The following is a 23,289-nucleotide window of genomic DNA, read 5'->3' on the forward strand; positions in this document are numbered from 1 at the left end:
TCCTTAACCTATCGTCTAAGATAAGTTGTAGGGTCAGTACTGCCTTGTGTGTTATAACTTTTCTACGGGATCCAAACTGATCTTCCGAGAAGTCGGCTTCTACCGATTTCTCCATTCGTTTGTAAAGGATTAGTGTTAGCATTCAGCAACCATTATTTATTAAACTGATAGTCGGCAATTTCCACACCTGTCAACACCTACTTTCCTCGAGATAGGATTAATTACAGTCTTCTTGAAGTCTGAAGGCATTTCGCCTGCCTCATGCGTCTTGCTCACCGGATGGAGGAGTTTTGTCATGGCTGGTTCTTTCAGGTCTATTAGTAGATATCATTTAATGTTGTCTTCTCCCGGGGCCTTGTTTCGACTTAGGTCTTTCAGTTCTCAGTCAAATTCTTCACGCAGTATCATAGCTCCCATTTCATCTTCATCTAAGTCCTTTTCCATTTCCATAATATTGCCCTCAAGTACGTCGTCTTTTCATAGCCCCTCTATATCCTCCTTCCACGTTCCTGCTTTCCCTTCTTTGCTTAGGACTGGTTTTCCATCTTAGCTCTTGATATTCATATAGGTGGTTCTCTCTTCTCAAAAGGTCTCTTTAATTTTCTTGGAGGCATTATGTATATTATTCCTAGTGATTTATGCTTTTCCATTCTTACAATTCTCCTCTAGGCAACCTTGCTTGGCCGTTTTGCACATTCAATCATCTTCATCTCTGAGATTTTTTGATTCCTTTTCGCCTGCTTCATTTACAGCATTTCTATATATTTTTTCTTTCATCAATTGAATTCAATAACTCTTCTGGTACCCAAGGATTGGTACTAGCCCTCAGCTTTTTACATACTTGATTCTCTGCTGCCTTCTCTATTTCATCTCTCAAAGCTACCCATTCTTCTTCTACTGTTTTTTTTCCCTGCTCTTGTCAACCGTTCCCTAATATCTTCTCTGAAACTTTGTATAACCTCAGGTTCTTTCGCTTTATCCAGGGCCTATCTACTTACATTCCTACCTTTCTGCAGTTTCTTCAATTTTTATCTATGGTTAATAACCAATGAGTTGTTGCTAGTGTCCACATCTGCCCTGGAAATGTCTCACAATTTAATAACTCGTTCGTAAATCTATGTCATATCATTATATAATGTATCTGAATCCTTCCAGTGTCTCCAGTCCTCCTCCACGTGTCTAACCTTCTTCCATGTTTCTTGGACAAGTATTAGCTGTGACTAAGTTATGCTCTGTGCAAAATTCTACCAGGCGGCTTACTCCTTCATTCCTTATCCCCAGTCCACATTCACCTACTACTTTTGCTTCTGTTCCCTTCCCCACAATCAAATTCCAGTCCCCTGTGGTGATTAAATTTTCGTCTCCCTTAACTATCTGAATAATTTCTTTTATCGCATCATACAGTTCTTCAATCTCTTACCATCTGCGGAGCTAGTTGGCATATAAACTTGTACTACTGTGGTAGGCGTGGGCTTCGTGTCTATCTGGGCTACAATAATGCGTTCAGTATGGTGTTCATAGTAGCTTACCCGCGTTTTTTTATTCATTACTAAACCTACTTCTGCGTTACCATCACTTGATTTTCTGTTTATAAACCTGTATTAATCTGACCAGAAGTCTTGTTCCTCCTGCCACCGAACTTCACTTATTCCTACTATATTTAATTTTAACCTTTCCATTTTCCTTTTGAACTTTCCTAACCAACCTGCACGATTAAGGGATCGGACATTCTACGCACAGATCCGTAGAACGCCAGTTTTTTTTATCCTGATAACGACGCCCTCCTGGGTAGTCCCCGCTCGGAAATCCAAACGGTGACTATTTTACCTTCACAATATTGTGCAAAAGAGGGCGCCATCATCGTTTGACTATACAGTATAGCTAAATGCACTGGGTAAAAATTAAAGCGGTTGTTTCCCCTTGCTTTCAGCCGTTCATAGTACCAGCACAGTAGGGCCGATTTGGTTGATGTTTCATGGCCAGATCAGTCTATCATCCTGACTGTGGCCCCTGCAAAGACTGGTAAGGCTGCTGCCTTCCTTCTGGAACCACACATTTATCTGTCCTCTCGACAGACACTAATCCGTTGTTGTTGCACCTACGATACGGCTATCTGTTTCACTGAGGCACGAAAGCCTCCCCACCAACGACTATGTCTATGGCTCATGTCCCATAAATGTTCAATGGGACTCATGTCACGCGATCAGGGTGGTCAGAGCATTTGCCTGAATTATCCAGAAGGATCTTGAAACAAATCGTGAACAATTATGGCACGGTGACATGGGGCATTATCGTCCATAAAAATTCCATCGATGTTTAGCTGCAAATGGTCTCCAAGTAGCTGAACATAAACATTTCCAGTCAACGATCGGTCCATTTGCACCAGAAGATCCAGCCCATTCTATGTAAACACAGCCCATATCAGCACCAGCTTGCACAGTGCCTTGTGGACAACTTGCATCCATGACTTCGTGGTGCCCGTGCCATTTCCAAAACTACCATCAACACTTACCGATTGAAAATGGGACTCATCTTATCTGGCTACGTTTTTCCAGCCGTCTACGATCCAACCGGCAAGATCACTATCGCAGGAGAGGCACTACAGGCGATCTAGTACTGTTAGCGAAGGCATTCGCGTCAGTCGTCTGCTGTGAGAGCCCATTAACGCCAAATTTCTTCGCACTCTCCTAACGTATACATTCGTCGTACGTCCCACATTGATTCCTGCTGTTATCTGATGCAGTGTTGCTTCTCTGCTAGCACTCACAACCCCAACCAAGCACTGCTACTCTCGGTCGTTAAGTGAAGGTCGTCAGCTACTCCGTTATCTGTGGTGAGAGATAATTCCTGAAATTTGGTATTCTCGACACACTCTTAACACTGTGGATCTCGGAATATTCAGTCCTCTAGTGGTTTCCGAAATGGAATGCGTGGAGCTCCAACTACCATTCTGCGTTCAAAACCTGTTAGCACCCCTAATGCGGCCATAATCACATCGGAAACCTTGTCGCATGAATCACCTGAGCACAAATGACACCTCTGCCAGTGCACTGCCCTGTTATACCTCGTGTACGCGACACTACCGCCAGCTGTATACGTGCATATCGTTGTCTCGTGACTTTTGTCACCTCAGGGTATGGTACTCGTTAAGAATGACGAAAGAATTCAGCAATGTGATTTTTAAGGGGTTTATCACGGTCCTCGGGTTAATTGATTTTTCTGATTTTATGAAGAAATTGAGGATATACATAGTATGAATTACTGTTCCTTGTAACACGTTTGTTAATCTGTGAATAAACTGTTGACTTTTGAATTTTTTTAACTGATGAATATTTCGTGTATTGTGATTGCGAAATGGTATAATTTTTGCCTTATCTCTGATTACTATTTGGTCTGCGGAATTCGCTACCACTCTCGTAATGTACATTTGATGCAGATACTTTCTGTCTGTATTTTCACTGAATATTGTAGGATCACCTTCTGTTTATTTGAGACCTCCTTTCTCGAATGAACATCATCCAACATAATTCTTTGTCTTCCACATTTATTACAGTAGTTTCAATAGATCCCTTGTTATTAAATGATTCATTTAACATTTACTTTGTATTTCCGTGCATTTTTTTAATTCGCAATTCTAGCCAATGCACAGCTGGAATAGTTTTACGTTGGAAGAAGAAAGTACACACTTGAATTTAACAGTGAGGGCGGCAGGATATTTATATTAGTGTTACCAGCATTATTATTATGGTCCTGTGTCGAATCGTATTTTGAAAGATCACTTTTGAAAAGGGCTAGCCCGCCTACTTCGAAGGTCTGTAGAGCAGATTAGGCAAGCTTTGTTAAGGGATTTGATATTTACTAACATATGTTCCACTTGTTTGTCTCCGTTGCTGTTCTATATGAGTAGCACAGTCGGTAACAAGTAAAAGTGTCCGTATGCCGTTACTGCACCTCCACATTCGTTGCTTTTCTGGTTTCTTAGGACAATGGAGTATACATTTACGGGACTGGGAGCATGCTTGGCTTGACGTAGGTTTCCATGCTGATATTTTGAAATATATGACGGAGTTCATCGAAATGATTGGAAAGCGACTCAGAGTAATGTGCGTTAATTGCACAAGGAGCGAGGGTATCTCTGACAGGCGCGACATGTGGATGCGGCTGTAGCTGTGAGTGATTCGCCCCACCCCCCTCCCACGATAAAAAGGAGGCCCAAGGAATGTGCTGGAAGGACATGGGATGCGGAAGGACGGAGCGGGTATGACGGAGCGGAATGGAGGTAGTGCGGCAGAAGTTAGCTGGTTCGAGCCTCGCTAAGAGCAAATGAGCCAACAAACTCGTAGACCTGCCTAATATCCTGCGGGTGGAGCCCTCTTCTGAATAGCACATGACAAGGCATCTCAGGTATGCTCAATAATGTTCATGCCTGGGGAGTTTGGTGGCCAATGGAAGTGTTTAAGCTCAGAAAAGTGTTCATGGAGCCACTCTGTAGCATTTCTGAACATGTGCGGTGTTGCATTGTCCTGTGCTAGAATTGACAAAGTCCGTCGAGATGCACAATGGAGATTAATTGATGAAGGTGATCAGACAGGACGCTTATGTACGTGTCACCAGACACAGTCGTATCTAGACGTATCAGCGGTCCCATATTACTCCATATAACTCTATTACAGAGCCTCCACCTGCTTCAACAATCCCCTGCTGACATGCAGGGTGCATGGGTTCATGAGGTTGTCGCTATACATGTACACGTCCATCAGCTCGATACTGTACGAAACGAGACTCGTCCGACCAGGCAAAATGTTTCCAGTCATCAACAGTCTAATGTCTGTGTTCACTGGCTCAGGCGACGCATAAAGCTTTGTGTCGTGCAGCCGGCCGTGCGGTTCTAGGTGCTACAGTCTGGATCCGCGTGACCGCTACGGTCGCAGGTTCGAATCCTGCCTCGGGCATGGATGTGTGTGATGTCCTTAGGTTAGTTAGGTTTAAGTAGTTCTGGGTTCTAGGGGACTGATGACCTTAGAAGTTAAGTCCCATAGTGCTCAGAGCCATTTCAACCATTTTTTGTGTCGTGCAATCATCAAGGGTACGCGAGTGGACCTTCGGCTCCGGAAAGCCCATATCGATGATGTTTCGTCGAGTAATTCGCACGCTGTCACTTTTTGATGGTCCGGCATTGAAATATGCAGCAATTTGCGATGGTTTTACACTTCGGTCACGTTGAACGATTCTCTCCAGTTGTCGTCGGTCGCGTTCTTGCAGGATCTTTTTCCGGCAGCACTTCATAGCTATCTGGGAGATGATATGTCCCATCGCTCGCGCACCGACTATAACGCCACGTTCGTTCGGACTCACTTAAATCTTGATAACTTGCCATTGTAGATGCAGTAGTCGATCTGAGAAGTGCGCCAGATACTTGTTGTCTTATATAGGCGCTGCCGACCGCAGCGCCGTACTTCTTCAAGAAACAGAGTCATTGCTTGATAAGTATCTTAAAAGATGATCAGAACGATCTGAGGTTTTCTATAACAAGGAACTGATTAGTCAGGCAAAGTTATGGAACCCCGATACCAAAGGCCAGGATTTTCCGGCGAATAAAGATTTCTGGACTGCTATGTGAAGGTTATTGCAGAAATGAGAGCGTTGGTTGTTCAACAAGAAGGAACACACCTCATTTCTCAACCAGGAATCACCGGAACGGATGAGACCTTTTCAATCTGGGAGAAGGTCGATGAAGCTATTGTTCAGCTCCAATCAAGTCTCGACCCGGAAAGTGCGGCAGTTGTCTAACTGGACAGATATTTAGCTGACGGATATTTGCCTAGAAAGATAAACCCCTTAAACTGTGGGAAACATGAAAATTGCTGTACCCATCGCAGTATCAGTTGGCTCTAAAATAATTATATTTCGCCGAAACATCAGTGCCTGAGGAATAATCGTTTCAAAAGCAGGAAAAATATGCACTGAGAAGAGAAACGGACTGACATCGACCAAACTTGTCAAATATTATTTTATAAATCGTAATGTTGATTAATTTTTCGTTTTTTGGTACATACATTGTAGTACTGACTGTAAATGACGACTGTAGATATACTTCAATTACAGTCATGTTATAGTTCTTTTACTGTATTTTCCAATAAAAGTATCAAAATGTGCCAACAGTCAGTCTTCTTTTTTAAAATTTTTCCACTTGATAAGATATATTTAGAGTTTTGTTGTAATATTTATAACTTTTATAGCAGATTAAATTTAAAACTTTTGTAACTCAAAAGTACTGGCGACATAACACACATTTCTTACTACTCTTTATATGTTGTTTCAAAATTGGACTTAATCAGATAGAAAGTGACCCGAATTAAAAAGACAGTGTGCTTCATTTTTACTTATTTTTGTGAGTAAATAGTGAGTGGTGACTGATGAAAAAGTACTAGTTCATTCTAGTGAATAACCAATTCTGACCCATCCTCTGAAAAGAAAATTTTACCCATCTCTACCGGACATTGCTGCGACGGCCAAGGTCGTTTGGACCTGGAGGATGGAGTCAGGAGGGCTGGCTGCTTCAACTTGAGCCATCACCAGAAGTCACTGCAGATAGCGACTGGCAGTCGAACGCTGTAGTGCACACGAGCTACATTTGTTTGACATCCGTGCGGTTAGACCAAGGAGTCGCCACGGGAGCCGTTGGTTACCGGCGAGACACGAATGAGACGGGGCTGCGATTAGTCGAGTTCAAGGGACCTCACGAAGTTGGTGTGGAGCCTGCATAGACGTCTGTCGTGTGGAAGCAACCTGATCGAGCAGATGCGGTCTTCTCCAGTCATGCGCATCATGCGCACAATGGTGAAGGCGAGGAACGGCTTTAGCAGGCCACTAGGACCACAATCAGAGCACTTTTGGAGTTCACGCTGGTATCGTCAAGGTCCTAGGTTCAAGTCGATACAAAGCATTCTGTACAACTGTGTGAAGCTGTGTTCGGTGTGTCAATCGCAATTCACTGTGTTACGGATATTTGCAAGTGTTCTCTAACGATCTGTCTGTGAGCTGCAATCGAACGCGTTATCGCCGAATGCACGACTCTAATGGTTAAAGAACAGTTTTTGTTGCTGCAGTGATATTGTTCTATAAATAGTAACTTTGAACAGTCCTATGATTTTTTTTAATTTTCGAACCAATAGTTCACTTACGTGTGCTGAAAATTATTATTTTGTCTTATGTGATCGATTTATCACACGAATAAGCGGGTTACTGATCATTTGAACATATGCATGGGTAGTTAGTACTATTGTAGTAGTTAATATCAAGTTCACTGGGCGTAATTAGTAATAATAGAAAAAGGAATAGTTAGTGGTTATGTTACTTAGCCACTATCCTAGATAAGATGAGTATTTTCAAGTATAATGCCTTGCTGGTGTTACAAGTACTGACAGCCGAGGGCCATACACTGTTACTTGCAATGTTGTTCGTTTCTGGATGCCCTTTGCAGGGTCATGTTATTTATTCTATATTGCATATTGTTATTTTAAGGAGCCAGACCTTGTAGCCAGGGCATCCACGGCCTGGATATAAGACCGATTCTGCGTGTGTCCTTTATTTGTAAGGACTACTGGTTTCGCAGCATTTTAACTTCATCGTTGGGTGTAATAAATTCATCTTCCGATAGAGAAAGGAGGATGGGATGACGTAGCGTTCATATCATGACAGCGTCATATGTTATTTTCTGCTATTATATATTTGACGTCCGCTTCTTAACGAGAAATTGCGGTCTGTGATAGCTAGGTTATCCCATTCCTTTTTCTCGATCGGAAAAGTTTTTCGTAGGACTCGACGATGCAGCTAAAGTTCTGTTAAAAAAGTTGTGCTCGTAAATAAAGAACTTACAGCTAAAGCGGTCATGTCTTCAAGATTGTGAAGAGGATATTTTGTGTTAGTATGTGTCTCCTATTAAGGGTTCTTCGGGCTACAAAGAATCAAATAATTTTTCACACTGATAGATGTTATATATATTGGTATTCTGCATGTTAAATAAATGGCTATTAAAACTTAATTCACGTCTACCATGTACCATTCTTGCAGCAGATTGTTGTTCTGTGTTGTACAGGTGGGAGCGTAGTCTGATAGCTTTAAGTTCTAAGTATTAGGGATTTGCCTTGTTTTCCTGTGAACCGTTTCAGTCATGGCCTCCAGGGACTTTATAGGAGCCGCTTAGCAGAAAAAGGAGCAGCTCCCGCATAAGTGTTGGTATGTGGGTAGGTTCCAGCAGGCACGACGGCGGAGATGGTCCAGCTGCTGCCGCTAGTCACGGGTGAGCGGCCGCAGTACGAGTGTAGCGCAAGGACGCGAACAGCGCCGTCAGTGTTATAAGGTCAGAAATGACAGACAACACGCTTTCTTATAACTGACTCACCTCGATGGGCAACAAATCTACCTTTTTCTGTGCGGATGCATACTTACGTCTGACCTTCTGCGGGAAACTGACAGTAGCGACCATGGAGAACATCTGTAGGGACGGCGGATAGCTCGCTGTTGATGGGAATGAGCGTCTACCGAAAGGCCTGCCGAGACAGTCCGCACACTTGCGATAAACACTGCGTCGGCTTCTAATCCCAGTCCGACACTCATTTTCGCTTGTCGCTGCTGATTCCACCCAAAGTCCCGATGCAGCTGATATAATTAGTTCCTTCCATTTCCTTCCATTTCGTTTCCCCCATACACTTTCCATTTACACACTTATACAGTTGTTGCAGTGTGAACGACCTTCTAGAGGCCAGAGGCGTAGACTGTAGGCTACGGCTGTGGGCTGTACGGGCAGCAGAAATCTTTTAGAAATTGTGCGGGACTAGCAGATTCGGTGTTAAGGGCGTTACAAGAGAGTTTGGCTCGCATCAAAGTTGTAACTGTGATTTAGTGACTATGAATTCAGAGCAACGAGTCGTACCACCAGTAAGGTACAAAAGGAGAGTGGTCCTCAGGACACAGTTCGCTAGGATTCCCCAAGTCATAGCATCAGTGCTTAATAGCAAGTATTTCTCTGTAAATTCCATATCTGATACGGTGAAATATCAGTAGGAATTATTTAAATTGCTGGATATACCTACGTTACAGTTACTGTACCCACATGGTGCTGGGAGTTTGGTTAGCAGCACACTCTGTATCTAGATAGTTTAGGACAATATGAGCACTATGCGTCTTCCATTGTCTTGTCACAGAGACTTTGAAGATAGAGCACAGCCACCGGCCTTCACACGTGAATAATGGAACGCCCATATCCAATATACCAGCTATATGAAGCAGAGGTGATGGTGTATATTCAGTGGCACAGCACACCAGCACGGCAGGTGCTAATCTGAAAGCAACAGCACATCAGTTGTCACCGAATCCTTTACATAGCGATGTGAACAACGTCATGTTTGCGAAGGCGGCTCTTGTCTAAGAAGACGACGTGGTTCTAATCCTGTGCCTAAAGTTGTCGTTAGTGAAAACGTCGCAATGTTCATGTGATTATTTGTCTTTAATGTGTGCTCTGATGAATAAGGGTAGGTTTCGCGGCAGACAATGGTGGAATATTTGGCACCAAAACACTGCTTGTTGGAAATGAAAAGCTTCAAGTGTCCTTGCATCAACAGATGAAACTGACCAAGAGTTTTCCGACAGTACAGATATCCTTACTATCTTCATTTATTTTTTGCCATATTCATCTTAAATTACCTGTTCTTAGACTGGTTCTTAAACCCTAATTTTCTTCCTACCTACTAGACAACTGGTTGCAAACCTACATTATGACAGTCTGTGAAGATCTTGTACCCATGAAAGCAGTCTTAACGTTAAACCAATTGAATAAATTGGCTGTTCCGTCAGTTCTTGATAGAATGTTTTGTATACAACGAAAGAGAAAACACATGACAGTGGTGTAATATTACACACTACAGATTATTTTGGCAAAACATCTAGTTACTAGCAAATACCTGCCTTTCATCCAATGATACGTATCCTAATACACATCCTAATGAATAAATTAAATACAGTCACATGTATAGCGTGAAGCAGCGACTGCTCTCCTGCCTTTGGACTCTATACTGCAGAAGAAAAACAACGTGTATCCCCTCTTCTTTAGCCTGTGCTCAAACCTCCTCCTTAAGACCTTAAAAAATGGTGGACGGTTATTTATTTAGCAAAAGTGTCTCTGAACGTGGTCGGAAAACTTAAATGCAGAAATTTTAAAAGTTCATTTTATGTGCACAACACCACTGATCAAATTTTGTGCAATGATAAAGACAGCAATTCAGCTCTGGAAGGGAGTAGAATGTACAAAACCACATGTAGTTGTTGCAAGTTCTGTATAAGCAAGTACGGCACGGCACTATCCACCCATCTGAAGGAACGTCATAGAAGTTGTAGACTTTGAAAAGAAGACTGTATTTTTGCAGACAGTCTGCTTAAAGAAGGCCACAGTTTCATGCTGCAATATGAAGTCTTACAAAACATCCACAATGGAAGGAAGTCTAGTTACCTTGAAGTAATGGAAATTAATAAGCATATGCCCACTTCCCAAACTTAGTACTGAGCAATCACACGTAGTTCCCTTACTCGCCACCACTAACTGTAGATTCAGGTGATAATCTCGTCCAGACCATTTGGCAAATTACTTCTCCTGCTCACATGCCCCATTTTTCCCTCTATTTCAGTTACTATTAAGGTTTCGCGTGCCTTGTTAAAATTTTACTTCATATAATTGTTTAATTTACTAGTTTAATCTCACTTGTTATATTCAATTTGCCTGTAATAATGGATGTTTCAAGTTCAAGATTGTTTGTACAGTCACGCCCTTGGGACATGTCACTGAATTTTACTATGCATTGTTCAACTTATTTTTTCTCTCAGAAAAATTGTTGTAATTTTTCATGTAGTTAATTACACAACGGGTCCCATATTTTATGTGACAAGTATTTTAAAATCTCACTCTTACTAGAATAGGCCCTCTCGCTTTAATTTTAAACATTAAAATATAATATCTTTGGAAATCAACTGAGGTACACTGTAGTTGTCATATTTTGAAGTCTTCGATCCCACAAAAATTTCACAGTCTCACATATCTATCTTTGTATCTGGCGATGGCGTAACTATCGAAAATCGGTTTGTAAAAATGAGAGGTGTTATTGAATATTACAGTAGCATCGTGCTTTTTTCCATTCATAATGAACTAATTCTTCGCATTTCGGTTTCTTATCAGTCTCGTCTCTTCCTACTTCATATTAACAGATTTTCTGCAATACTTTATATCACTTTCCACAGGCAACTCGTACATGGTTCTTCTAACACTCTGTGAACACCTGTTACTGATGTAAATATGTGAATATAGATCGTTAGACACGCCGCCGTAGCACACACATTGAAAACTCAGTTCAGCGTGCTTACTTACGGAAGATGTCGAGCTTCCAGGAGTCCTCCAGCGTGCTTTCCGGAATGAGTGGCGTCCCGGCGCGGCACGTGACCTTCTTGCCGCTGTCTTCCACGATAGGGACGAAAGTCAGCGTGCTGGTAGTGGTGTTCCCGTCTGCACTCGTCTGGATCAAACAACAAGCTGCAGGCACTTGGTGGACACATGAAAACCAAACGAAATTGTGGACTAATTTTGGTACCGTTCTTATTAACAATAGTGTAAAGACACTTATCGAATGCAAATGATCTAATTATGGAAGAAAATACCTGAAATAATTGATAGCTGCATAGAGACAAAGTACTTAAAAATCGCGGCATAATCTAGAGAGCAAGTCCATAAGGGCAGAATTGAAATTTGCTAACGCATAAGGTCCGAGATAACGTTACGAGGGAAAGTGAAATCAATGTCCCCTTGTAGTTGAGTCACCCTAAGGTGATCGCCGCAGCGAGCCGGGCGCGGCTGCTTCGCGAGCTGACCTCAATCACTCTTGTAACGTAATTTCGTAAACCTCTCTATGACAACATCTCAGTGCCGTTACAGCTTTGAAGACGGGTACTGTCTTCTCTTGCAGCCGTTATCGTTTCGCAGTTGAAAGCCGGCAACAGTGATGCCATCCATCTGGGACCTTCTTATACCGTTTCGATTATGTTTCCCTACAACATTTTGAGCCACTGTCGTCATCCAGATTACAGAATGGTCGAGCTGTCTCTCCCAGTCAGCGTCCTAATCGTGTTCACTATTGGAAGTGGTTCATAAAATGGTTCATTGATATCTTCGATAACAGGCTAGAACATCAGACTAGTATGTGGTTGTATTAGTGAAATCAGTTCGCTCCTGAAACATCACTGGCCGGCCGTACTGACGGAGCGGATCTAGGCGTTTCATTCTGGAACCGCGCGACCGCTACGGTCTCAGGTTCGAATCCTGCCTTGGGTATGGATGTGTGTGTTGTCCTTAGGTTACTTAGGTTTAAGTAGTTCTAAGTTCTAGAGGACTGATGACCTCAGATGTTACGTCCCATAGTGCTCAGAGCTATTTGAACCATTTGAAACATCACTGGATGCACGAGATTCGTCCAAACGTTCTTAGCCTGACATCAGGTAATTTTTGCAATAATTCCACTTTAAAAGGGTTAGTGAAGAAATTATAACTACCACTTCAAAGAAAAAGCTTGTTTCAGTTTAGGCCGAATAACAAGTGGGCTGAGACGTGGATGGGAATTTGGACTCAGAAGGGAAGCGTGCTACGTTAGCTCGTGAAATAGTGCACAGAAACTGTGCCAGGGTGGTGTAGTGGTGAGTGTGTCTGTATAGAGAGCAGAAGATCCAGATTTGAATCCCAGCCATGGTGCAAAGTTTTAATCGTCGCCTCAGTCTGCACATAAACATCAAAAACATCTAGTGCGCAGCCACGGCGTTACTCTTTCTCAACACTTTAACCTAATTAAGCGACACAATTTTCCCATTGGTGGATGGCTTGTCGGGAACATCGGATGTAGAAGTCCCGGACGCGGGTCACATTGTGATCATTCTGCCCCGAAATTCCTGTCGGAGTAGATGACTGGGCAACTCGTCAGGGGATACTCAAGGTATGTTAAAGCCGACTAACCCAGAGAAGCAGCACGTGTGGCCGTACTATATAGAAGGAGCTGCGGCGTTGGTGTATAACAAAATTAACCTCGCGACATATCCCCAGTACAGCCTCCCGCAACATCGTCGGAAATTTCGATATTTAAGTCCTGCGACGGTCTATACGAAAGCATGATCTGTTAACATTACGCTAAGGGGGTCCCAAAAAGCACTAAATATCAATCTACCTGATTATATTTGGTCTTTCACCTTCTTAGGACGTGGTGATTTAACTATTATGCTCCATGTGTGCCGGTTAACGTGGTATATCCATTACTCGTCCGTGGTAATGACGTTATCTTGTTCGGCCTGATACAAATGCAGCATGTGCGCTGATGTCTCGGTTCGGTGTGCTTTGCAACCCGATGCGAACAGTCGCGGATCCCAGCTGGCGCCGACCTTTGTCATGTTCCAGATGTTGTGAAACAGCATGCAGAGTAATCCTTAATTAATTTTCATATTTGCACTTGCGCTTCTAATTTCATGTGCCAACCTTCCAGCAACAGGGCCTGCATTTCTCTTACGGTTTCGAGATCCATTCAGAGAGATTGCGAATACAAAGAAAGAAGGATCCTTTATTGTATGAGTATATGATAGCGGAACAAACACTGGTAGCAGTAACTTCTGTAAAATATCTGGGAGTATGCGTGCGGAACGATTTGAAGTGGAATGATCATATAAAATTAATTGTTGGTAAGGCGGGTACCAGGTTGAGATTCATTGGGAGAGTCCTTAGAAAATGTAGTCCATCAACAAAGGAGGTGGCTTACAAAACACTCGTTCGACCTATACTTGAGTATTGCTCATCAGTGTGGGATCCGTACCAGATCGGGTTGACGGAGGAGATAGAGAAGATCCAATGAAGAGCGGCGCGTTTCGTCACAGGGTTATTTGGTAACCGTGATAGCGTTAGTAACCGTGATAGCGTTACGGAGATGTTTAACAAACTCAATTGGCAGACTCTACAAGAGAGGCGCTCTGCGTCGCGGTGTAGCTTGCTCGCCAGGTTTCGAGAGGGTGCGTTTCTGGATGAGGTATCGACTATATTGCTTCCCCCTACTTATACCTCCCGAGGAGATCACGAATGTAAAATTAGAGAGATTCGAGCGCGCACGGAGGCTTTCAGACAGTCGCTCTTCCCGCGAACCATACGCGACTGGAACAGGAAAGGGAGGTAATGACAGTGGCACGTAAAGTGCCCTCCGCCACACACCGTTGGGTGGCTTGCGGAGAATAAATGTAGATGTAGATGTAGACTGTGTTCATCGCCAGACTTGTCCGATCACACAGGAAGCATTCGCACCAGTTACCCACTGCGTCAATTGATGTTGCATTTTTACCATCGACTCTGCATGGACTGTTGGTGCAATGCCCTCCTCAACGAGTTACTACACGATGCTTCGCATCATTACGGTGTAAGGGATCTTTGCTCCTCGTCGGGGCCGTTATTTCAATGCCTGGCATGATTGCACACGTGTAACTGACAAAGTAACAAAAATTAAATGCTTAAATTTCTTTTTTCTCTATGAAATAACACTTAATCCGCAGTAAATCGCTCCGAACAGTCTCTCGTAAGTATGTCAACGTTGTTTCTGATATCAAAGACTTATCGCTAATAGTGTAAAGAACCATTTTCAGATCTCTTCGCCTACTTACACGCGAGTTGTTACATTCATTTTTATGTTCCGCAATAAACGTAATTTCCTGTAGCAGTTGTGAAGCCTCTGAAGGGCTTCCTGGATTTCGCTACGGTTTCGGCGTTGCAGTCTTCCAAAGACAGCAGCACCGTCCTTCATCCTTGAACAGCCCCGCACTTTCCAACGTTGTCCAATAAATCGTTTATGTTTACAGTAAACAGTAACTGCTCCATAACATTTTCTTTCGGTGCTCCAGAAATTGCCTTCACATCTCTCTGCTTCGTTCTTCCACTAATAACGACGTGTAGTAAATCCCGATTACACTCACATATCCAGTGCACTCGTATTTCTTTCATTTAACGACTCTGGTACAGAGTCGAAAGTCTTACGCAAGACAAAGACCGTGAGCGAATCCCATTTGCGCGTTTTCTACTGCGTTTTGGAGTTCATTAACGAACAAATAGAGCTAATTCGAGAATGAACATTCATACTGCAGCAGACTTTGCTATAATACGAAATACCCAGGAAGAAAAAAGCTGTGTGCAGGACCGGGACTCTATCGAGGCACGTTAGCCTTTCACTGGCAGGTGCTGTATCGAATGTGCCATGTTTATTTTGTTGAAAGGTACATCCACCATCGACACGGAAGCCTTTTTCTCAGTGTCGATGGGTACTCTTGTCGACGTGGCTTTAAGCAGATAAAATCAAATGAATTTCCTGTTCCAACGGTACGAAATAACACTTACGTAACTTCATAAGTTCAGTCCCTACATATTATAAAATATGTGTATGTAAGTTCGACAATTCCTCCTAAACCACTGCATCGATTTCAATTAAACTTGGTACACATATCGCTTGCTGTTTTGAAATCACCGCTGTAGTGGTAAGAACCACCTTTCTATCAGAGGGTTTGAGGTGGCGGAGGAAAAGCAGTGTAGCCCGCGACACATTAATTACCATGCTTCAGTTATGCAGTATTTGAGAAAGTGAGCTCTTAGAGACTTGCTACAAATCTTACACGTAATTTCAAATTATTACATAACTTCTTCTCTCTTAAGACCCCACAAAATGGTGAAAGGAAAAAAGGAAAAAGTTTGTCGCTTACTACATTGTCACTGTTCACACAGTAAAACTGTCGCATTATGGGTGACGTTTTAATTTATTACCTCATTGCTACTATCTATATTCGAAACAGTTTTCAGATAGTATTCACATATACCGCTATAGGAACCTGCCCAATTATATCACTGTTGACCCGTAGTTTAGGCTATATGGTGTCATAAACATCGAGATACGTAAAAACCGCCTCATCCTTTAAACTTTTTATTTGCAACCCTTTTCGCAGACAGTATCAACAGTTCCGGCTGACTGTATCTACAAAACTATTTCACTGTGGGACGCATAGTTTAAGGGATACGACATTGCGAAATTCTCTAAAAATACAGGTTAAATATGTGTACAAATAAGTGTGATGTATGTTAAAAACGTGTGGAATATATATGAAATGTGCAAACGTGGGCTGAGTCACCGGTGAAATGCTCACCCTAAACACTGCAACTATTTCAGCCAAATTTCAGACGCCGGCCGTGGTGGGTGTGCGGTTCTAGGCGTTGCAGTCCGGAACCGTGGGACTGCTACGGTCGCAGGTTCGAATCCTGCCTCGGGCATGGATGTGTGTGATGTCCTTAGGTTAGTTAGGTTTAAGTAGTTCTAAGATCTAGGGGACTTATTACCTAAGATGTTAAGTCCCATAGTGCTCAGAGCCATTTGCGCCAAATTTCAGATACATCAAGGGAAGGAGAGAGGGAATGCGTAAATGGACACAGAGATGGGTGAGGAGGAGATGGAAATAGGAACGAAAGAGGAGATGGACAAAGACATGAGGAGGAAGAGGTAACCAGAGAGATGGGGGAAACGAAATGAACAGCTGGAGGAGGAGGAGTATACGGACAGAGAGAGGAAGAGGAGGAGATGGACTAATAGGGAGTGATAGAGGAGATGGACAGAGAAAGGGCGAGGAGGCGATGGACACAGAGGGGAGGACGGAGGAGCTGCGCTAATAGACGACTGGGATAAATACAAACCCAGGCAATATCTGGCACTCAGCTACTTTCTGAACCTGTGTAGCACTCCTATTGCTGTTTGCGTCACTGGCCTCACAGACCAAACGCATAATGTAAGGGAACTAATAAAATACAGAATGCAAAGCCGTTAATCCTTCTCTGTAATTTGTAGAATGGTGGTAGGGGATTGTTTGTAGTGGATGGGATGGAGATGTAATGGGGTTGGTCGTTGATTAAAATGTGGACATTATAATGCTTATTAATTTAGGAAAGGTAGATTTATATACCAAAAAATGGAACAGAAAATGAGGATGATGACCAGCACCGGACAGCCTGTTCTGACGTAGCATTCGGTAACAGAATCAAAGCTTGAGAAAAATCAAACATGTTCACAGACGTTTTCGATTTAAAAGGGTTTGACGATGTAAAATCCCGTAATGTGTTCAAAATTCTTAGAAGAAATATGACTAAACCCAGGGGAACGATAGAAATTACAGATTATGTGCAAGGAAAGGGAGAAGCTAAGATGGAAGACCAAGAACGAAGTGCCCGGATTACGTAAGGTGTAAGATATGTCGCCCTTAGACCCCTACTGTTGTACCTTTCCATCAGAAAAGCAATGACGAAAGCAAAGTTTTCAAGAGTAGGATTAAAATTCAGGGTTAAAGGTTATTAATGATAAGTCTCGGTGAAAGCACAGTCCAGAAAGAGGAGAAGAATTGCAGGACGAGTTTACTAGACTGATCAGTGTAGTGGGTACAGGCTATGGACTGAGTGCAAACAGAAGAAAGTAAGGAGGAAAAGCTGAAATGATATTACCGGCAAAATTTAAATAAAAACAGGTGACACGGAGGTAGACGACGTGATTCTGTTACCCTAGAAGCGAAATAATACATCACCGACAAAGCAAGACAGGCATAAAGTGCAAATTGGTAAAGCAAGGAGGACACTGCTGCCCATGAAACTTTTGCTAGCAACAAACACGATAGCGAATCATGGCAGTGAGAGAACTCGAAAAGGAGATAACAGAAACGTTTGAGATGTGTTGCTATACACGGATGTTGAAAATTAGGTATCCTAATAACATAAGAAATCAGAACATTATTAGCGGATTTCGCGAAGAAAGAAACATATCGAATGACCGCAAAAAGGGGTAGAATGGTAGCACATATGTTAAGGCACCAGGGACTATATGCCATGGCACTGGAGGTAGGTTATGAGATATAAATTGTACGGGAAGACAGGGACTGGGATACATCTAACCAATAAATGAAGACGTTGTGTGGAAGTGGCCCTCTGAGATGGAGAGGTTGGCACAAGACAGGATTTCGCGGCAGCTGCATCAGGCCAGCCACAAAAAATCGATTCATTACATATGAATCATAAGGTAGAGCCTTAAGTCTTGTAAATCGGGACATGCATTCGGTAAGGCACAGTACACGAAGTGTCCTTCAAACCACAGAACACTGTAATGTTTGGAGGACCGGAAGAATTCACTGTCGGAGGGTAACAAATATGACAATGTGACTGTGTGACAAGCCGTCCTAGTAACGACAGCCACTTCCTTCGTATCAGTTCGACATCTCTGTCTGGTCCCGACAGAAGAATTGCTGTTGGATGGTATCAGGAATTCGCAGAGAAGATACTGTGCAAGGTTGGCCCGGTTCAACTTCTTACGCGTAGGCACGCTGTTGGTGATCACTTCATACCAACATACATGAGCTGAAATGGGTGTCATTCGAGGTAAGACGTTGCTCCATGCCTTGGCTAAGTGAGCTGTGGGAACTTGGTTGCTATGTGTGCAGCGGAAGAGGACAAAACATTTGTTGTGTATGAATAACATGAAACTGAGTCCGCCCCCGGTAGCTGAGTGGTCAGAGCGACGGACTGTCAATCCTAAGGGCCCGGATTCGACTCCCGGCTGGCTCGGAGATTGTCTTCGCTCAGGGACTGGGTGTTGTGTTGTTCTAATCATCATCATTTCATCCCCATCGACGCGCAAGACGCCGAAGTGGCGTCAAATCGAAAGACTTGCACCAGGTGAACAGTCTACCCGACGGGAGGCCTTAGCCACACGACATTTCATTTCATATCCACATGAAACTGTGAAGCACTCCCTCAAAAATGGTCCAAATGGCTCTGAGCACTATGGGACTGAACATCTGTGGTCACCAGTCCCCTAGAACTTAGAACTACTTAAACCTAACTAACCTAAGGACATCACACACATCCATGTCCGAGGCAGGATTCGAACCTGCGACCGTAGCGATCGCGCGGTTGCAGACTGTAGCGCCTAGAGCCGCTCGGCCACTCCGGACGGCGCACTCCCTCGCCCCTTTATTTCAGGGCTTTGCAGCAGATGCAACTTAGTATGGTACAACCATTAGTAAAAACATCTGGAACCGCGATAGATCCACTTCATGCTAGAAGGATACGCTGAAGTTCTTAACTATGGTGATGTTAGTATAACTGATGATTTTGCACTCCCCTTCGAGAAGAATTACCGCGCAGTTGATTACTGGATTTTTAAGTCCAAGTCCCCCGTGACTATTGAGGAGGGGTGGTACTTCTGAAAGGTAATTTGAATACATTTTGTTAAGAGACGTCCCGGTTTTTGAGGCCAGGACTTGCTCTGCGACCACACTGGGATGCAGTTCCGTAAAAATGTATTGGTTAACGAAGAGGAATTTATGAAGGTCATCAAGGTACCGAATCATTACCAAGCCGCGCGGGGTAGCCGCATGGTCTTGGGGTCCTTGTCACGTTCCGTACGGCTCTCCCCGTCGGACGTTCGAGTTCTCCCTCGGGCATGGGTGTGTGTTGTCCACAGCGTAGGTTAGTTTAAGTTAGATTAAGTAGTGTGTAGGATTTGGGACCGATGACGTCAGCAGTTTGGCCCCATAAGACCTTACCACAAACAAAAATCAATACCAACGTAAGACAGCTTAATGCGCCAGTTGATTATTATCACATAGTTTCTGCAGGCAGTATAGATCATCTGCAGATATTAAGTGATTGTGCCGTACGGTTGGGTGCAACTCTTCTGTTGTACATCTTGTGGTTCAAATGGTTCATATGGCTCTGAGCACTATGGGACTTAACATCTGTGGTCATCAGTCCCCTAGAACTTAGAACTACTTAAACCTAACTAACCTAAGGACATCACACACATCCATGCCCGAGGCAGGATTCGAACCTGCGACCGTAGCAGTCGCGCGGTTCCGGACTGCGCGCCTAGAACCGCGAGACCACCGCGGCCGGCGTGCATCTTGTGGTTAGGGCTCTAAGCGCCGGTAGAAACTATGGCAATGAGAATTTCAACGACTTTGTGCTACACTTAAATTCAATCCACACGAATATTCGTTCACGATGGAAGCAGAAAATTTTGGCTGACTTTCTTTCCTTGGTGTGTTGGACTGAAGGAAGCTGAATGGTACGTTAGGACATACCGTTTATAGAAAGCCTACTCATACCGACTTGTATCCAAAGGCTGATAGTTGACACCATCCGGCTCAACGTGAACGGTTACTTCATACCTTAGTTCACAGGGCCCATGTCGTATCGGACCTTGAGAGTGTTTCAGGTGGCTTTGCCGGTCTCGAAGTCACTTCTCGTGAGAATAGTTATAGTGAAAGACAGATTTGACGTGCGTTGCGGTATCGACCAAGTGTGCACCGGGTGAGTGATGATAATACCGAGATCGCCACTTTTGCCTTACGGACTGAGCATTTGGAACAGAATTGGTCATATTTTGCGGAAGTATCATGTGAAGTGCGTTTTTCGACCACCATCTAGGATCAGGTTCTTTTAGGTTAGATGGTTTGCGTAAGACGGGTGACTAACGTGTTCCTTGCAGTTTTGGCATGTAATGTATTGGTCAGATTAACAGGACTGTGAAGGGCCGGTGTACGGAACACAAGCTTACAACAGCCGAGGCAATCGGCCATTGTAGAACGTTGTCTTGGCACCGGTCATCCTAGGAATATAACAAAACGAAAATTCTGACATGCAATTCAAGCTATTGGAGAGAGTTATTAAGGAAACTGTTGAAAATAATTGGTACGTAACCTTATAAAGTCTGCATGGAATTGTACTCTGACAATAGTCAAAAACCAGAGGGTTAGAGTTTATGCGACGTGACCCATTGGTTATTCATTTCACTATCGGTAACTTCTGACGTCGAGCGTCTTTGGTTTGTGATAGCGCTAGTGCCTACAGTGTGTGTGCATGTGCATGCGCGTGAGGGGGAGAGAGAGAGAGAGAGAGAGAGCGAGAGAGAGAGAGAGAGAAAGAGAGAGAGAGAGAGTGTGTGTATGTGTGTGTGCTATCTTTACTGAGTTTCTCTGAAAGCTGAAGTTTTAAATTCGCTTTCACAGCGATTACTTGCTGCAGTTATGTCTTGAAAATGGTAGGACGTGCTCCTGTCGAAACATTGGCTGCTGTCGGCGACTTCACCCAGCTGTTTTCTCGTAAGCTATTTGTGCACTCAGTATGTTCCTCGTTTTCATATAACAATGGACACATAGTAGTATTATTGTGCATAGTTTGAAAATCATTTTCGTGAACTACTCACTCTTGTATTGAAGGCTTCAAATCAATTATAAGCTTTTAATTATAATACGTCATAATACGAGGGTAATCCCTAAAAAGTAAGGTCTCCTATTTTTTTATAAGTACAGGACTCTGTTTGTGTGGCATTTGGTCACACTCCTATGAGGAGTGCTTCACGCGCTATGAGCAAACATGAGCACGCAGGGCTGAGGCGCTCGGTCTTGGCTTGGCAGCCGTTGAGAATGGAGCTCCCGTTGGATGTTGCCGCCAAGTGCGAATTGCGCGTAGCTATTCGGTTTCTGAACGCAAAGGGCACTGCGCCGATTGAAATCCATCGCCAATTGACGGAAGTGTATGGTGAGTCGTGCATGGATGTCAAAAATTTTCGTAAGTGTAGAGAGTTAGCAGCTGGTCCGACCGAAATTCACGACGAACAAAGGAGCGGGAGACCGTCAATTACTGAAAAGACAATGTTGAAGGTTGAGCAACGCATGCGTGAAAATTGCTGGATCACGTTAGTTCCTGAGGTTTCCCGAAGCACCACTCACAGAATTTTAAAGGAAACATTGAACTATCGGAAGGTGTGCGCAAGATGGGTGCAACGCATGCTGACTGAGGACCACACGCGGCAACGAGTTGACGCTTCCCGCGCATTTCTTCACCGGCCTGCATCAGAACAGGATAACTTCTGCTTCAAATGGCTCTGAGCACTATGGGACTTAACATCTATGGTCATCAGTCACCTAGAACTTAGAACTACTTAAACCTAACTCACCTAAGGACAGCACACAACACCCGTCATCACGAGGCAGAGAAAATCCCCGACCCTGCCGGGAATCGAACCCGGAAACCCGACAACTTCTGGACTCAATTGTCACGGATGACGAAACCTGAGAATACCATATTACACCTGAGACCAAGCAACAATCATGCCAGTGGCGGCTTCCTTCTTCGCCAAATCCGCGGAAATTCAAACAAACACAATCTGCCGGTAAAGTCATGACAACCGTTTCTTGAGATCGGGAAACGGTATTGTTGGACGACTTTATGCCCACTGGGACCACAGTTAACGCTGACAGGTACTGTGAGGCTCTGAAAAAACTCAAACGGGCAATTCACAAACGGAGAAGAGGAATGTTGAGTAAGGGCGTACACGTTCTCCATAACAACGCTCGCACACACATCGCTCGGCAAACCGTTGCTCTCCTGCAACAGTTTCAGAGGGACATAATCACCCACCCACCCTATAGTCCTGACTTAGCGCCCAGTGAGTGTCACCTGTTCCCTAGGTTAAAAGAGCATTTGGCCGGAAAGCGACTCAGCTCCGACGACGAGTTGCAAGAAGGGGTTCATAACTTTCTGAACACCATGGCGGCGAGCTGGTATGACATGGGCAAATAAAAACTGTCACAGCGTCTACGAAAATGATCGACAGAAAAGGTGACTAGGTCGAAAAATAACAAAATGTTCAAGGTGTAAACTGATGTTAACCACTCTAGAAATAAACTGGTCTATGTACTTACAAGAAAATAGGAGATCTTACTTTTAGGGTTACCCTCGTATACTCTATTTAAATGAAAATTTACTGATCGTTAGTACTTGGCATAGGTACAGAGGCATTAGTGTTCTAGGGTTAAAGACGTGTACAAGTTAAATAAAGCAGTGCAAATAATCACTAAACGTTTTACCTCTATCATCGTATTTCTCATCGTTGCCAACAGTAGCCACAAACCTTCCGTTCAACGACAGACCTTGAAAGTTACAGCTTTATTACATCAAATACATATTCGATTGACGCATACAGTGTCGAACGGAATAAAGCTACCAAATTTCGAAGCCCTGGTGAGAGAGACTGATTTTCTGGTGGCGGGATCCGCAGCAGCTAGCAGCGTCCGATAGCGCAACCCCGCTGGTCTGCTGCTTCGTACTAGGGACGCGAAGTGGGCGGAAAGCCAGCCACAGGTCCTAACGAG

The 23,289-nt window shown here is 43.7% G+C and overlaps 1 protein-coding gene across 1 annotated transcript in view; it reads right to left on the reverse strand.

The window, feature by feature from the left end:
- LOC124613623 (nephrin-like) overlaps nucleotides 1–23,289 on the reverse strand; it is a 441,549-nt gene that overhangs the window by 117,810 nt on the left and 300,450 nt on the right. Inside the window, exon 7 of the mRNA XM_047142339.1 lies at nucleotides 11,417–11,561. Within this exon, the coding sequence (XP_046998295.1) occupies nucleotides 11,417–11,561 (145 nt within the window). The remainder of the gene's footprint in view (nucleotides 1–11,416; nucleotides 11,562–23,289) is intronic.

The sequence above is a fragment of the Schistocerca americana genome, chromosome 4, assembly GCF_021461395.2.
Source record: "Schistocerca americana isolate TAMUIC-IGC-003095 chromosome 4, iqSchAmer2.1, whole genome shotgun sequence".
Taxonomy (NCBI): Eukaryota; Metazoa; Arthropoda; class Insecta; order Orthoptera; family Acrididae; genus Schistocerca; species Schistocerca americana.